The sequence below is a fragment of the Microtus ochrogaster genome, chromosome 10, assembly GCF_000317375.1.
Source record: "Microtus ochrogaster isolate Prairie Vole_2 chromosome 10, MicOch1.0, whole genome shotgun sequence".
Taxonomy (NCBI): domain Eukaryota; kingdom Metazoa; phylum Chordata; class Mammalia; order Rodentia; family Cricetidae; genus Microtus; species Microtus ochrogaster.
Window position 1 is genome coordinate 7,624,499 of NC_022016.1, and position 17,362 is coordinate 7,641,860.

The window sequence follows — 17,362 nt, forward strand, 5'->3', positions numbered from 1 at the left end:
GGCTACTGCTGGTCTCACTCACAGAACCACACACTCACCCAGGAGCCCTGGCTACTGCTGGTCTCACTCACAGAACCACACACACAACCAGGAGCCTTTTCCTTTCCTAATGCCTTTTCTTTACTTTTTTTTTAAAAAAAATTTTGAATGGGGTCCTCCCTAAGTTACTCAGGCTAGTCTTGAAAAATGTTCTGTAACACAGGTAGGCTTTGACCTTATAATCCTCCTGTCAACCTTCCAAGCAGTCAGGGTCACAAGCCTATACCACCAGGCCCAGCTACCCACTAGACTGCAAACCCTCTCCTCCAGAACCCCTAGCTGGCCACTGAACTCCTAACTGAGACCTGGAGTGGCAGGAGAGCAGAGTGGGCAAAGATACCAGAGAAGTCAGACCTGGCAGGCAGCGTGGCCCTCCTGCATCTTTCCAGCTGAGCATCCTTGGGCACATTAATTCCTATACTTCAGCAAAAACTCAGAAAAATACAAATATGTACCTCACAAGGCATTCAGTCCCTAAAAGTATGTGGTGGAGAGCCCAGGCTGGTGAGGAAAAGATAACACACACAACCCTCTTCTACCCTTCCCTGGGTAGGAACCAATAATCCATCTCTACACTCTTCTTCATTGACTGTGGTCACGAGGTTGGAGTCAGTGCACAATCACTACTACCAGCGCTATGGGAAAACCCATCTATGTTCTCTGGCTACAATGACCCAGATCCGTGCTCCGCAGCAGGAGAATTCCCTGCATCAGATGATAAACACAAGAACCGCATTCCCGTCTGAGTGACAGTGTGGATTCAGCTTCATGTCCCTGTACGGCTTTGGACACAACACTTTGAACACTGTCTGGCACACACAAGTCGGCTGAATCAATGATCCATCTGAGCACACAGCACAAGGCCTACCTCAGCAGGTGCAAGGCAGACATGGAAGAAGGGGGGACCAGCTGGCTACACCCCACTTGAGTGTAGGAGAGGGGAGGACACCATTTCTGACAAGTTCCAGGTCTGGCCCAGCCACTCATTCTTCTGATGACCCTGAGCAGGAGAGCTCCTGGCCATGGCCTCAGCGTCCATTTATGTACAATGAGATTCTAGACAAATCACAGGCCCCTCCAGCTCTGAGCTTAAGGGAGCCACTGCTTTGGGGGCCGCTGACGCAGATACACAGAGTCCACCACCAGGTTGCAGGAGAAGTTGCATCCAGAGCACTGCTGGCCACAAGCTTCACCAGAGATGCTGCCACAGCGCTCATGGGCCTGACCTGACCAACCAGCCTGAGTTCAGCTGTCAACTGACACACCCAAGATTACCTGAGATGAGAGTCTCAGCGAGGAACTGTCACGCTGGACCACACACCTGCTCCTTCCTGACTAGCCCCGTGGATCTGCCGTTTCAGGAGACTGCTACACTGGCTTCCCCGCTATCCACTGCATCCTGGCTTGTGAGAGAAAACAAACCCATTCTCCTCCAAGCTGTTTCTGTCAGGATATTTTGTCATAGGAACAGTCTCTCTTCCAGTCCAGTCCACATACTCTGCTCCTGTATCCCCCACTTATCCATCTTTCGTACTGCGTAACACATTGTGTAAATAAGTACCTGAGCGTACGAGGTTACATGTGTTAAGGACCTCCCGCTTGGTGTCATGACAAACCCTCTCTGTTCACCGTACACAAGGCTGCTGAAACAAGGCTGAACATACCGCCCTTCAACCCAAAGGACGCACTTCCCAAAGATTCCCAAAGGGTGTTCCAAAGAACATTCACCAAGTACGTGAATCTCAATAAAAGGTTTAAGAAACGTGACATTATCATCCCTTCCCCTCCTCTTTAGTCTTCCCACAAAAACAAGTCCATCAATATTGTAAAGAACTGGTGTTTGGGGCCCAAAGGCAAATTTTTCCATGAGACCCTTGACTATATTTGTCAGGACGCCAGCTGTCTTCTCTGTCCTTTGGTTTCTCCTGCCTCCAAGGCCTCAAAGTCACATGGTCACCTGAGCTTTCCACAAGGCTCGGCAGCAGCACTAGCGCTAAACTTACCAAGTGTCAGCAGGCTACATCCAGCCTATGGATGTGTCTTTACATCTTTCTCCAGCAATGCGACCCAGCTCTTCTCTGGCCATCCCCTCCCATCTCCTGCCAACTTCAAGGGTGAGGATGGACCTCTTGTCCAGAAAGTGTCCATTGCCTTGCTTTGGAGTGATGGGTTCAGAACAAAAGTCCGGGCCCAAGTACATGGGTCCAGGAATGTCACACTAAGTTGAACTAGGACCCTAAAACTGCCACTTATCTGCTGAGTGAGATCCCTACTTGTGCTCACCCCAACTTTAGCAGTCCCTCGCTAAGTTCTCCATTGAGTCACTGTCACAGATGCCCACAGCTCATATCCTTGAGGATGTGTGGAAGCTTCTGATCTTCCCAGTGGCCGAGACAAGGGCAGGAAAGGGTGTGGTGAGGGATGTACCTGCTAACCGTGCTTTTCCTTCCAGCTGCACTGGCTCCGTCAGCCTGCAAAAGAAACCCAGAACACCTTCATCAGCCAAGGCAGAGACAGTCCGACTACCACTACTACCCTGCCTGATGCCCACAGAACACTCGCCGTCAGATGGATAGTCTGGGCCCAAATGGCTGCTCCATCCCTCTAGGCAAGAGAACCAGTCCTTAGGGCAGGAGGGAGTCAGGACGCTCACCCATTCCCATCTGTTTGGCCCTTTAAATCCAGGAGCACCTACTGCCAACACAGTCTCCCACTGCTAATACAGGCCACCAATGCCAACACAAAGCCAGTAACTGCACACCCTGGGGACTCCGTGAGAAGTAAGTAACTAGTTAAATCTGAGATTGAATTGCTCTGCTTCTATTTTCAGCTGGGATTTCCAATAAAACAGTGGCTGCAGATTTATCCCTGCCAACTGGAGGGGGAAATCCCATTATGTTAAATATTCTGTCCCCCAACCCTATGAGCAGAGGAAAGCAAGAGAGGGCCAGCTCTTAATCATTTTATTTGGGGGTAAGGGGGATGGGGAGATAAAGCTGACCAAATGAAATTTCCACAAATCAGAAAATTCTGGTGCAGATGGAAAGACCATGGCCCTGGGAGCTGTTTCCAGTCTCACGAGGACCAATTGACAATGGCCTGGGGTCACGACTCTTAGCCAGGGCTCAGGAGGACTCTGGCACTGAGACCAAAGGAGGCTACAGGATTGTGAATAGTGCCAGAATCCTCCTCCCCCACAGGATGCAGGCAATGCCCTTCTTGCTATCTCAAAATACCTGCAGCCACAGTAATTCTAGGCCGTGTACAAAGCTCAGGAGCATGCGCCCATTATCCAGAATCCAGCCAAACTGAGAGAGGCCCCCCACTTCAGGTCCCACATTTTCTAACACCCCCAGCAGGGTCAGCGGCACTCTGGTAACTTAGCACCCCACTATTTCCCTGATGAAACACACACACAGTCACTCTGCATGGATTCCTGAGTAATGACAAGATAGATAAGCCCCCCCCCCCGCCTCCCGCCACTCCTGTGGCCATCAGGTCAAGTTCTACTGCCCAATGGTCATGATCTTTCTGTTTCCAAACTATCTAAATATCAGAGCTGTGGACAAAGGACTGAGGATCTAAAGTAAAACAGCCACCTTTTGATGTGTACTTAAGAAATTAAAAACTGGTGAAACCATGAGGCTGGGTTTGAGTTGAACTGACCACTGACATGTTTAAAAAAAAAAAAAAGTAAGTTTCATCCCAAAAGGCCATGTTTTCAGTTTCTCTTGAAAACAAACCAAACCCAACACCAGGTTGTGACATTCAGTTAAACACCGTAATGGGAGAGCAGTGATGACATTTCTGCTTCTCCACAGGCCCCATTCCTTCCTCCTCTCAGATCCAGCGTCTGCTTGGTCCCTGTGAATGTCCCTGTGGGCTCCCCTTGTCTACTTCCCAGCTGAGTGCCAGGGTAGGCCATGGAATGCTCACTGTGGGTCCTCACTCAGAAGACCCTCTTTATACAAAGTCTCACAGCTATGGGTACAGACCAAGGTCACTCCAAAGCCACCTTTCTCAGCCCTAGAATCCTTTGTTCTAGGGCTTTGTTTGGGAAGAGCAAGGTGACCATGGAGCTCCCAATCACCACAGAGGGAAAACAGAGAAGATGAATATAGGAGAGGTGCCACCGTATGTGTGGTTTGGAAAGAATGACAACCTGTGATGCCTGAAGAAACTGGTGGGAAGGCCGGTCATTTCACGGAATCAAAGGAACAGGATCAACTACGGCCACTTCTCTGCACCCCAAATTTCTCAAACTAGATGCAAGGCTGCTTTTGTTTCAGGAATCTCCTACAAAGCAGGAGATGTCTGACTCTGAGAGTTTTCAAAACTTGTATAATTCCAAATAATCTCTCACCTTTCAGACTAAACTCAGGGTGTAGATTTGTAACATTTTTTATATATTTTTATTTTTTATATATTTTTAATGTCTTCTCCGTCACAATTTTTAAAAGATGCATTATTTCTGCTTATGTGTGTGTGTGTGTGTCTGTGAGTTTATAGGCAGCAGAACTATATAGGTTGCTGTGGAGACTAGAAGGTGTAGGACCAAGTGGAGCTGGAGTTATAGGTAGCTGTTGCCGTGTGTGGGCGCTGGGCACCCAACACTGGTCCTCTACAAGAGCAGCAAGAGCTCTCAAATGCTGAGCTATCTCTCCAGCCCTTTCCATCACAATTGTATGCCAGGTTGGCTAGGTGCAGCCAGTGAGTGTGCAGCAGAAGGGAGGATGGATGCTCTGCTGGGGGCACACCTGACAGTCTTCACCTGTGTCTCTGCCAATGATTCTTGGCTTCACAGAGCTGGAGGTCACGCCTACTTGTTTTGTAAAAATGATTGACAAAGGCAGAATGTTCCCAACTATTCAAACTATTGTTGAAACAAGTCCTTTTGCGGAGATTGGGGTGGGAGCACCAGGTACCAGCTGCTAGAGGAAGGATTATCTAGACGGAAATGTTCATTCCCATGTGGGAATTCCGGGTCAGGATGGAGAATGACTGGGCAAAGGATACAGTGGGGAGATTCCGACAATATGTCTCTATCGCAACAGTACATGGCAAGCACAGCTTTTGTGACTGGTGTGAGGTAAATAAGGTCACATATGTTAAAGTAGTTAGCGTGGATTCCACAATAATAGCCATTAGCAGCCTCAGAAGTAGTTACAGAAGCCAAGAAGGATCTGGAGAGTATGGTCTGAAAAAGCTGAAGAGTCAGGCTGGACTTCCCAGAATCCCTTGCTCAAGATGGCATCTTAATAGGTTCTACCAGACCACCATAACCCCAAGGTTGTCTCCAATGGCCCAAATGACATCAATTACAGTTTAGCTAGAAGTCTAGGGAGGGTCCAAATTGCAACCGCTCAGATAGATGACTGAGAAGGTCACGTGTCATCCTCCACTAAGAGACTACATGCTCCAAAAGGGTGCAGCTTCACTCTGAACCTCAGGCAGACTTCCTCTAGCCCTGAAGCTCTCCACAAAGTGGGGGTGGGCACAGAGGGCTAAAATCAGATCCCTCCCCGTCCCTGTCATCTCTGCCACTCCATGTTGGGTGAACACAACCTCTATGACCAGTTAGGTATGTATGGGTCCATGGGCACCTCCTGTTCATTCCTTCTGGCTGGGAGTAAGATGGTAGCCCTCCAGCCGCGCTCTGATACCCCACCCTCTTTCCCAGCTCCACCCATAGCACCTGGGCAAGGCTATTTTTGGTTTCCTTCCTCCCTCTTCTTTCCTCCCCAACGCACGTTGAGATGTTCTTTTTCCATTCTCTTATTAAGGGTTTTCTTGGAAAGAAAATATTATTCCAAACCCAGAAATTTTATTTCTAAATTTGTGCAAATGTAAGTTGTAAGACATTAGCTGCATTTCACATTTTGTGCAAATGGCAGAAACAGGCAATTCGTGTGCTACGGGGATGGGGGCTGGCCAACGATTTCGATAAAATAAACCCTTTTTTAATTTAAATGCTAATGCACTGAATTAAAATTTAATAACTGAGGAAATTGAAAAGCCGAGCAGGAATATTGGAAATAAATCCAAGCAGAAACAGCTGAAATTAAAAATTCTAGAGAGTGGGAGGACAGCAGCTAAGCTGTCTTATATGATTACATTTTTTTTTTTTCAGAATGAAGCAAAAAAAAAAAAATCCTATCTCTCGCTGGCTCTAGGGCAGTAAATCCACAGCGCTGTGATTTATTGCTCAATTTTCCTGAGGGAAAAAGGCTTTCTTTCATGCTGAAATATTTCATAAATTTCAAGCCAGCATAAATTCTTAATTTAAAAGTTATGGAGGTCACATTTAGTGCATGGGTACAGTTCCAAAATCTTAAAGGCATAGGAGCAACAACAACAACAAAATGTGAAAAAGAGGGGTAGAATATGAGCATTCTCCTCTCTCTTCCTTTTTTTTTTCCTTTTCCATTTCGGTTTTAATTCACAAGTTAAGATTTCATTCTTAAAGATTCTTCCTGGATGGACAGAACCCAACCAAGCATATAAAGAAATGGTGTGTGTTTCTAAATCAGCTTTAAAAGACAAAGAAATAAAGATTTAATTCAATTATGGAAAGGTTTTTTGTTTTGGTTTTTTTTTCTTTTCTTTTTTCTTTCTTTCTTTTTTTTCCTTTTTCTTTTTTGTAAAGCCACTTGAGGAATTTCTGGTAAAAATTTCCTCCTTTCCCTGGCTGGGAGGGGGTGGGGGAGGGGAGGGTGGCCAATGTAATTGCTTCTCTTAGATCTCTAATCTTTTGTGCACTGTGATATATTCATTTGTTATACAGCTGTTCAGTGGCGGAAAGAATGCTGGGGCGCCCATAATTCTAAGCAAATCAATCAAAAATTAATGATTTGTCATGCCTGCACAATGGAGGAAAACAGCTCCTTGGGTCCTGCTGCCTGATCTCAAGAATGAAATGCCTTTCTGTGATGGGAGAATGGAGCCTGAGGCTAAGGTGGTACCACAAACGTGATCCCCACCTCCATGAAGATGGAGGGGCCACCATCTGAGAGTGGGCATTTCCAAGATGGCACCAGGACAGGCCCCGGCACGGTGCAGTTTTGTACTGGTATAATTAGGTTGTTGACTTTGCCGTCCCCCATAGCAATTTGAAAACCACTTCCTCTCTGGAGGTCTGACTGGCTCCCCTCCCCCAGCAAGATTTAATTTGTTCCTATGCATTATTCCCCCAGCAATGTTAAGATACTACCATCAGAATCTTCACCAACTCCACAGGAGTGCCTGATGTACCCCAGACTGTGTGCCACTCCTCCCAGGACAGACTACATCCCCCCCACAGCCATGGAGTGGCACTACATTTGTATTTTAATAAACAAAGCTTGCCTGAGGATCAGAAAAGTAAAACAGACACACTGGCCAGCCTCACAGACCAGGCAGCAATGACACACACCTTTAATCCCAGTAGCCACAGTAGCTTGCCATAGGAACCAGGCAACAATGGTGCACACCCTTAATCCCAGGACAAGAAAGGATCATAAAACGGGAGGAGACCGACCTCAGTCTCAGTCTCATTCTGAGGTTCCTCCAGTCAGGATCACCATTTTCGGACTGAGGTCAAGGTAAGAGGCAGTGGCTAAATGCTTTGCTTTTCTGACCTTCAGGTTGAACCCCAATATCTGTCTCTAAGTTTTTTATTAATTGTATTTCATGGCCATGTCTCTAGGAACCAGTTCAGGGAAAAGACTCAGCAAATACTGTTGGATTTGTTTATAGAGATCACTGCCCAGAACATTCTGATTGTAAGGTTGCCCTGGTGAACAAATCACACTGGGAATGCAGCATGGATGAAAAGTGTTTGACACACGCACGCACGCACGCATATGTGTGCTCCCATATATGGGGGCAAGAGGGCAACATGAACTTCGCTTCCATTACTTTCCTACCGTGCTTGTTGAGAAGCCTCTCACAGATTCAGCAAGAATGGCTAGTCAACAAGCCCCGGGATCCTCCTTCCCTGCCTCAGTGCTGGGATTACAAGTGCACACTGGTCCTCAGGTCTCACACGGGTGCTGGGGTCCAAACTTGGGCCCTCATGCTGGAAGCACTCTACCAGCTGAGCCACCTCCCCAGTCCTCATCAACTGAGTTTAACGATTGGCCACTCCTCACTCACCCTGTGAGTATTTCCTGGAAACCTACTGTGTGTCAAGTACTATGCTGAGTTCTGAACAACCCCACAGTGGTCAGAACACTCGACTGTTGTATCCACAGGAACTGGAAACATGCAGAGGAAATGTCTCTGCATACTCCATCATACCAATTCACATGAAAGTCACATTCTTAAGTGTCCATAAAATATATTTATATGTGTGTGTGTTCACATTTAGTATATACATTAGTTCAAAATTTTAAATTAAAATAAAATTCTGTTTCTATGTCAACTAGTATACTCAGCTCTGTAGGAAGGGTGAAGCCCTACTCTAGGAAGGGTGAAGCCCTACTAGCAAGAAGCAGCTGTCAGAACCAGGACCTGTCCAGGGAACAATCCTATGTTCCTTACTATTGATGGAGGCCAGTTAAGGAACTGGAGCCACATCAGAGCATCCTTTTCCTTTCCAATAGCCAGCACGGCCTCCAAATTGATCACATAACGAGAGAGGACTGAAATAAGAAGTCACCGCTCATCACTACAGAGTGCCTTCCTCTGCAGCTATTGGCTTAATAAAGAGCTGGAAGGCCAATAGTGAGGCAGGAGAGAGTAGGCAGGACTTCCAGGGAGAGGCAGGAACTGGAGAATCGAGTCTAGATGCACAGGAGATGCTAGCAGGACACTAAGGAAGTCAGACATATAGGATGGAGGAGGTAAAAAGTCAGGTGGCTGAATGCAGACTAATAGAAACGGGTTAATTTAAGTTGTAAGAGCTAGTTAGGAACAAGCCTAAGCTAAGGGCCAAGCTTTCATAATTAGTAATAAGTCTCTGCATCACTATACCCTCCACAAGAGATCCCTGCCGTCACAGCACCGCAGTCAAGTGGTAGGTGGTACCATTAGATGAAATCAGTAAAATGTATCATTTCTAATGGGTTCTATGAAGGGCAGGCAATGGTAGAGATGGCAGGAATGTTGGACACATGGTCAAGTTGTGTGTTGTGATCAGAATTAACAGTGGTCAGGATAGACATAACTTAGAGAACACTAGGAGGAGGCAAAGACTGGGCTGTGAGGTATCTGGGCCAGGGTGAATGGTCACTGCAAAGTCCACAAGCGGGTGTGTGTGTGTGTGTGTGTGTGTGTGTGTGTGTGTGTGCCTACTGTGCTTGTGGCCAAAAGGACGCTGATGCGGCAGAGCAAGTGAGGTAAGGAGAAGTAATGAAGAGTCAGCTCATACGGGGCCCTGAGAGGCCACTAAAGAGCCGTGTGTGTGTGTGTGTGTGTGTGTGTGTGTGTGTGTGTGTGTGTGTGTGTGTGAAGGTTTTGGCAAAGAGACACAGTTTGACTTATATTTCAGAAAGGCTGTCACGGCTGCTGTGTTGAGAACAGGCCCTGAGCAGGAAGCTGGTGAGCTACAGTTGAGGTACAGTGAGTGACTGTGGCTGGTGTGTAGCAGCAGAGGGGGTAGGAAAGAGAACGCAGGGCAGGACTCACCCACGAAATGGATGTGGGTGGGTAGAGAGAAAGATGGAATGAAAAACGTTAAAACCATGGAACAGGAACACTAAGGGAAACAAGGAGAGCTTTCTGGTATCCAATGTCAACAACCCATGGTTCATAGAGAGAGAGAGGGGTGCACCGTGTGGACAGTCCTGGAGATCCTGAGGAGGAGACACCCTTCTGAGAGCAATTCACCCAGCAGCCATCGGGGCCACAGAAATGTTTGAGGGCCATACAGCGGTGAGCAGCCGGCTGGGCTCACACAACTCTCCTCTCTCTGGAAGTAGGAAGTGTCTTCCTGCCTCACCTCCAGACACCCCACAAGCTTAGGGTCCTTATTTTTATTATTTTATTAGCCCTGGTGTCCATGCAAACAGACTGACTGTGTCAATGCAGAGCCAAAGCTTTGCAAGTTATAGGGGACTCTGTTCTCCCAAACTGAATGCAGTATAATCTCCCCAGTTAGGACACGCTTCTCAGACCTCACTCAATGATGTATTTGGGTTTCAAATGTGTGTCCCAGCTGAACACTGACTGCCGTGGATTCCGAGCCTGAGGAATGAGTAGGGACAGAGGGGATTTGGGGAAGAAAGGACCAGAACTCAGATGCAAGGCCTTGGGCAGACAGAGAGCAAACGTGGTCTTTATTCATTCATGCAGACATTTCTGTGCACCACCTATGATGGGCAGGGCCCAGGCACAGTTATACAAGAACAGCTGAGGAGAGAGCCAGGGTGACAATGACATCACCCAATGTGCTCAAAAGAGAAGGGCAGGCTCCAAGCCCTGCTATGGTAAGGATGAAACAGGTTAAGCAGTCACATGTCCAGACAAGGTCTCCCATCCACGGTGGTGGCAGCACTGCTAAAAGCAGGGAGAACTCTAGGGAAGATAAATGTAATGCAGGAGCAGCTTAGGACACCTGGAGAGTGTCCTCTGCCACTCTCCAAGGTGGGGACACTTCTGATAGCCAGGCAAAGCCTCGCGGTGGGCTGGGCACAGAGACCCTGGCCCTGGACAGTCCCACTTCTATGGCAGCCTGACTGCCAGGCTGCACGGTGACCTTGGAGAACAACTTTCCCTGTCATCTAGAGGGGACACGCTCCTCTGTGTGCATCAGTGCAGCTGTTTGTTTTCTTAAACGAGAAAGAAAAAGGAAGGGGAAAAAAGCATCTCTTTGCGGTCACATGGCTAACCTCTCAGTTTACAGAAGAATGAGCCATGAGACCGAATTCCACAAAAATTCTCTCTCCAGGTTTATGATTTTACAGAAAACTCCAGGGAAAACCGCCTGGAGCGAGTTAAAACCAGATCAGCTATAAACCAAGTCCTGGCACACTTCTACCATGCCAAGCCTCAGATTACTTATTAAATAGCATGAAAGCTATTCACTTCAGATCAGCAGGAAGTGGGGGAGGGGCACATACAAAAAAGAAAACATTTTTGTTTGTTTGTTTCCTGGAGAGGAAAAAAAAGTCTCTTATAAGTACAGGAAGGGCTGTGAAGTCTGAATGAGATGACCAAGAACGGCAGGTGAGTGAGTCTGGAAGAGGCCACCCTACAATGCTCAAGAATGGACTGTAAACTGCCCCGAAGATCTTGTCAGGGAGGAGCGTGTTAGGCTGCTGGATTAACGCCCCTGGTCCACAGTTTTCCCTTTTGCCTAGCAGAGTGCCAGATCGGGAGGTTCTCAAACCCTCTGACACTGACATGTAAAACCAGGTAGCCTTGAATTCAAATTCTGCCAGGACAATTACACTTTGTAACCTTGCTCCAGTCACACTCTGTCTCTGGGCCGCCTTTTCCTCCAATGTCAAATGAGTTTAAAAATCAGCCCTTTTACAAGGCTGCCAGGACATTCTTAGTCAGCGCTAAAATGTTCCATGACCCAAAGACCCAAAGATCGTCATTCTGATGACACAGATGCTAAGATATAAAATTAGTGCTTTAAAAACATCCCGATTACTCCAGCAAGACACATTCTGTATAATGATTCTCAGAATGGAGTATGGGGGCTGACGGCTGGGTTTCAAACCCTGGCTCCATACTTGAGTGACACATTAACTCACAAATCAGGGCATATTTATCAGAGGGGTTACAGCATCACTTCACGAGATCACCAAGGGCTGAATCCATGAGAGGAAGCTCTAAACAGTGGTTGGCACACACGGTGACCTGCACAAACAATGACCTCTTACTAAAATGGTTTCTCAGGAATGGACATCAGAAAACCACCATTTACTGCCCAGTGATGAGGCACGATCATAACCCAGCAGTCAGGAGACTCTGACGGGGGATCAAGAGGTCAAAGCCTTCTTAGGCTAGACAAGACCCTGTCTAAAAGCTCAGAAGTAACTAAAACATATATACATGAGTAAACACACGATAAAATAAGTTTTCAGTCTCTTTTTTTCTCCAAACCTCAGTTTCATCAAGTACTGAGAATTTCGACAGAATGCGTTTTTGAGGACATTACCCCTGCTCCCAGTTCTGAAGTGTCTGACTCTGCTGCTGTCTTGCTGCTCTAGTCTGTTCTAACCAGGAAGTCCACACTGATCTCAGGGACAACTTGGTCCTACAGGACTAAGAACCCTAGCCACCAAGGACCACCATCTTGCTCCCAGCTGCTCTGCACTGACAGCTTCCTGAGGGTGTCTAGCTGTGTTCTGCTTCTCTGTAGCTCCACAGCATCCAGAACCCAGCTGTGCTATATGTGGGTGGGGCTTCGTGGGCCAGTACACTGGTTGAAAACATAAATGAATTGTACTGCCAATACTGAGAAAACTGTGGTACTAACTGGGGTCTAGGGAATCATCTAGTCCAAGAATGGCAAGCAGGTTTTATTTCAGTGCCAATTTTAATCAATTAGTAGTGGCTGCCTAGGACAATGCGCCCAGAGGATTCTGGGACCGCATTAGAGTGCCTCTAGAGAGTGCTATTATCCATTACCAGTGTCTGCAATGAACTAAGCTGAGGATGGTAACCTGCTCACACCTCTCAGCTAACCGAACACTTTCTGTGTACAGATGGACTCTCCTGACCCCGAAACACCCTTTCCCAGGTCATCACAATGCAAAATATTCCAATACAATAAAGTTTGGGGCTTTTAAATTGGGGGGAATGTATATACATATATATTATATATGTATGTATGTGTATTTATGTATATATATATATATATATGTATATATACACACATACATGAGGGGGGAGCAGAAACAAATCCACACAGAAAATGTGTGTGTGTGTGTGTGAGAGAGAGAGAGAGAGAGAGAGAGAGAGAGAGAGAGAGAGAGAGTTGTGTAAGAAAATTAATTATAAAGGGCAAAGTAGCTGCTCTAAGATTTTTTTTTTAATAAAGAAAACAGTCTAGAACACATGCTCCAAGTTGAAGTCTTATGAATTCCTCTTGCAAAATAACTCCTGGCCAGCCAAACACAAGCTCTATAAATACATCACAAGATCAACAGTCCAAGGAAACGGGAAGGAGGAGGAACAACTGCATGATTTTTTTCAAAATCAAAATAGTTGTCTCTTAGTTGGAAAGGAAGGAGTCACCCACTTCCCAACAAAATGAGAAGCCTTACAAAGCAAAGAAGACGGCAATTCTACATACCCCAGTGGGCGCCTGCTGGGAAATCTGGGCAGCCAGGCTATTTTAAAATTATTCTATAATTTTGTTTTCTTCTCAAAAGCAAAAAAAAAAAAAAAAAAAAAAAAAAAAAAAAAAAACCCGCAACAAAAAAAAACCCTGCTGCTCTGAATTCATTCGGGCAGCTGTGACTTTTCCCATCAGCTTCCATCAGACAGTGCGGTGCTGGAGAGCCGGTCAGGGTGCTCTTTGGGTCCAACTGGTTATGTCTCCCAGGCCAAAACAAACAAACAAAAGAAGGAACAAACAAGCAAGCAATTAGAAAACAAAGGAGGGAAAAAAGTCACTGAGGGTCTTTGAAATGTAGACCATTTAACATGGAGAGCTGAGCTCAGACCCTAAAGGGACTGTGGGCCCTTTAACCAGAGTGGCATCCAGGGACCTGCTGCTGGCAGTCAGGGCCTGGGGAGTGGAAGAACTCAGCTTGCCAAAAGTTAGAGCTGTTTGACATAAGCAGAATTACAGCAAGAGTTACCCAACAGAAAAGGACCACAAGGGGAGGGCTGCAGCCACACAGAAAACATGTCATGAAGCAGAACAGAGAGAAGAGAAAAACCCTAGGCTTCTCCTTCTGTACCAATTTCCCTGCTGAATATCCTTTGGGCTGAAGGAGTTGAAAGCAAGACAGCAAAGGCACCTGGGAAATGTAGTCCTCTAACAAACACCACAACTAGGAAAGGTGATTTTTAGAGCTCATCGAAGACCCTCTGGGATCTCAAGACTGTGGTTGGAAAGTGTGTGAAATCTATCCATATCCACCCCTGACACCTCAGGGGGTATGCCTGCATGACCTTCGTTGACACTTTTACTTCCAGAATTTTCTGAGAGCCTAGCATGGAAGTCTAGCTGTCCAAACCCACCACCCAGGAGATTCAAGCATCAAGGAAGCACCCCTTGACCAGACCAATCACCCTGAGGGACTGAGGCTCCTCAGTTTCCAAACTCTTCCACCTTCAAGGACACTCCTCTTCCACCTTCAAGGCCACTCCAGAGCACTGCAGCTTTTTGTTACTGTATAAGTTTGCTAAAGACAACAGCATTCGTACCACAGCTGGGAGCAGCTGCAACCCTGGGGGTCTCTGTGCTGGCTGTGGGGAAAGGTTTGGTTTAGGAACAGAAGACTGCCTTTAAGGTTCACTTCCAACTCCCTGTTTTGTTACAGCACTTAGGGCCTGAGCCATTCAATCAGTATTGATCAAGCAGCTGGGATACTCGGTCATCTTTTTAGGACCTGTCTTCTCAGCATCTTCCACCCATCTTCCCCAGCAGGGACCAGGCCTCTGCATTCCCAGGTGTCCAAAGATGAGTGTGTCTACACAGCATCCTAGAAGGGGAAGATGACTCGGGTTCTGGGAAGCCTGGATCTGGGTGAAGAAGGAGGACATGTCCCATCAGCTCTGTGATCCATCTGCTTCATGATGGGGGACTGCTACACCCACGACTTCATCCAGTTCACCTGACTGGAGTCAGGATTTCCATGTCAGAAAGAATGAGCAGGCTTGGGGTCACTTTACTGAAAGTCATATGGTTAGGAGTAGCGCAGAGGTTTAAATTCTCATCTTCTAAGATAAACACCAAGTTACTTACCTTTCCAAGGTCCCATATTTTATTTCTCTTTCATAAATTGGGTTAATGGATAAAATCATTCAATGAATAGGCGTTTGTAAATATAAGGCTCTTAGATCAAAGGTCAGCACAGATCAAGCTCTATGCATGGTCTTCACTGTCACCATCCACACTGCTGTATTCACCACCAGTGAACTTGTCTCCACAAGCCAAGCTATCACAATAGCCACAGTAAACAATGCAGAAGCAAACAGTAGACCATGGAAAATGCCCATGTTTAATTTAAGCTTAGGACTTAACAATTAAAGGAAACATTTGAAGACAGGAAGATTCTCAGAAGTCTACCCATTACTAACCTCCCTATACCAAGCACAACTGCATTCTCCAAAGCTAGGCTTGCAGCTCCCCTTCCTGCACACTATTGGTTCCACCAGTGGATGCATGGTCTTTGAGTCAGGTAGCATGATGCACGAACAGAAAACAATGCCTGGGAAGAGTAACAGTGCATGAGGTCCTCTGTGTTTGAGTGCAGGCTGCAAGCCTTCATAGCCTTATCCCCTCCTCAGTTAGACTGCAATGGGGCTCTGTGAGCACGACCAGTAGGAGCTTCCAGTCCAGCATGGACAAACGAGCACTCCAGATCCCCACTTCCAAATAACTCAAGACAGATGCCTGGAACTGGTACAGAGTTATGGGAAAACATACATGCTAAACTGAAGCAACAAGGGTTCAGTTAAAACTATACAAAAAAACCCACCTTTATATAAAGTGAACCAGGACAAATGCACCAGGCATATGCACAAAATCCCCAAAGCAACCGTCCCACAGGGTATAAAACAGAATGACTGTTCCCTGCTCCCTGCTTAGTTCCTTTACTGTCACTTATGAATAAAACTTACAACACCCTATAAATAAGTAGGCTACACATCTACAAGGGCTGTCACTTGAGCAGAGTGGCCACTTACAACTTTACAAAAACCTGGTCTTGGGCCAACAAGATGGCTTGGTCAGTAGAGGTGGGAGAGTGCAACTCTGGGACCAACAAGGTGGAGAGAACCGAGGCTCAGAAATTAACCTCTGACCTCCACACATCTGTGAGTGCTACATGACAGTGTCCTTGGAGGTCAGAGGCTGAGTCGCAGGCACCTGAACTCGAGTCCTCTAGAAGAGCAGCAAGCACTCTTGGCTTCTAAGCCATCTCTCTCCAGGTCACACGGGGCAGCAAATCTCCAAGCTAAGTGGCTCTAGAATTTGATACACACACTGCTCGTCTTCATAAACAAGCAGTGGCAGCCACAGCAGCGGGACACTGCTGGGTGAGAAGACCCCCTGAAGTGCCAACACCCAAAAAGGCCCATCACATGATCCCATCTAGCAGCTTCAATATTTATAGTGGTATATTATGTGTATTTTACTAAATAAATCTTACCTGAAGATCAGAGGCAAAGCTAAAGCCATTAGAGGTCAGGTAATGGTGACACACACCTTTAAACACAGGAAATGGGAGACAGAAGCAGATGGATCTCTGTGAGTTCAAGGCCACTCGGGGCTACACAAATCAGTGCAGAAACAAATCCACATGGTGGTGACCCACACTTTTAATCTCAGTACTAGGGAGTTACACACTATTAATCCCAGAACTAGAGGGAATATAAAATGAAGGAGAAAGAGGCTTAGTCAGTTTAACTTGTGGTCGACCAGTCTTAGAGGTAAGACTTCTCTAGTGGCTTAGCTGCTTTGCTTTTCTGGTTTTCAGGTTGAATTCCAATTTCTGTCCCTGGGTTTTTATTATTCATACTACGATCATCGGGAGCCGCTTATTCACTTTACAGTTGGATAAACTGGAGTGTCGAAAGTTGACAGGGTCTGCTGTTGGTGGAACAGAGCTGGACTGAGCACACCCGTGGAGGACAACGTGCTCCAATCCTGTGGTTCAATCACACAGTCCAGGCTGGAATAAGAATGCGATTAGGCCACATTTCATTTCATCCTTACCAGGGTTGTGTGGTAGTGGGTATTCATGAACTAGTGATGTAGTTTAGTTGGTAGAATTTTCGCTTGCCTGGCATTTCAATCCTCAGCACATCATAGGGCCAGATACAGTGTCTGTGCAATCCTAGCACTCAGAGGGGTCAAGGCAGGAAGACCAGCAGTTCAAACACAATAAACAAAATATCCTGTCATCCTCCGGGACTTCCTAGAGATTCCAGCACTACTATAATTTCACACAGAGAGATTTAGATTAGTAAAGTCACAAGGGCTATGCCACTCTGTCCCATGTGCAAAAAGGTCAATGTTTAAAGCACAGCTTGTCTGGCCCTGCAGCCCACATACTCAAGCATCAAGTCATCCCATTTTCCCCTAAAGGAAAGAAAGCAAGAGCCACAAGACAACACAGATTCAAAACAAGGAAACACATGCAGAGTCACTGCCAGGAGTGGTGCACTTCAATGGGCCAGCCGCACAGGACATCAGCACAGGACAGGACAGCAG

At 46.6% G+C, this 17,362-nt stretch overlaps 1 protein-coding gene across 1 annotated transcript in view; it reads right to left on the reverse strand.

Moving 5' to 3' along the window:
* Positions 1 to 7,142, reverse strand: part of Znf618 (zinc finger protein 618) — a 91,012-nt gene extending 83,870 nt beyond the window's left edge. The window contains exons 1-2 of the mRNA XM_013348221.2: positions 7,020 to 7,142; positions 2,467 to 2,510 (exon numbers count right to left, since the gene is read on the reverse strand). Of these exons, the coding sequence (XP_013203675.2) occupies positions 2,467 to 2,510; positions 7,020 to 7,142 (167 nt within the window). The remainder of the gene's footprint in view (positions 1 to 2,466; positions 2,511 to 7,019) is intronic.
* Between the last annotated feature and the right edge of the window lie 10,220 nt (positions 7,143 to 17,362).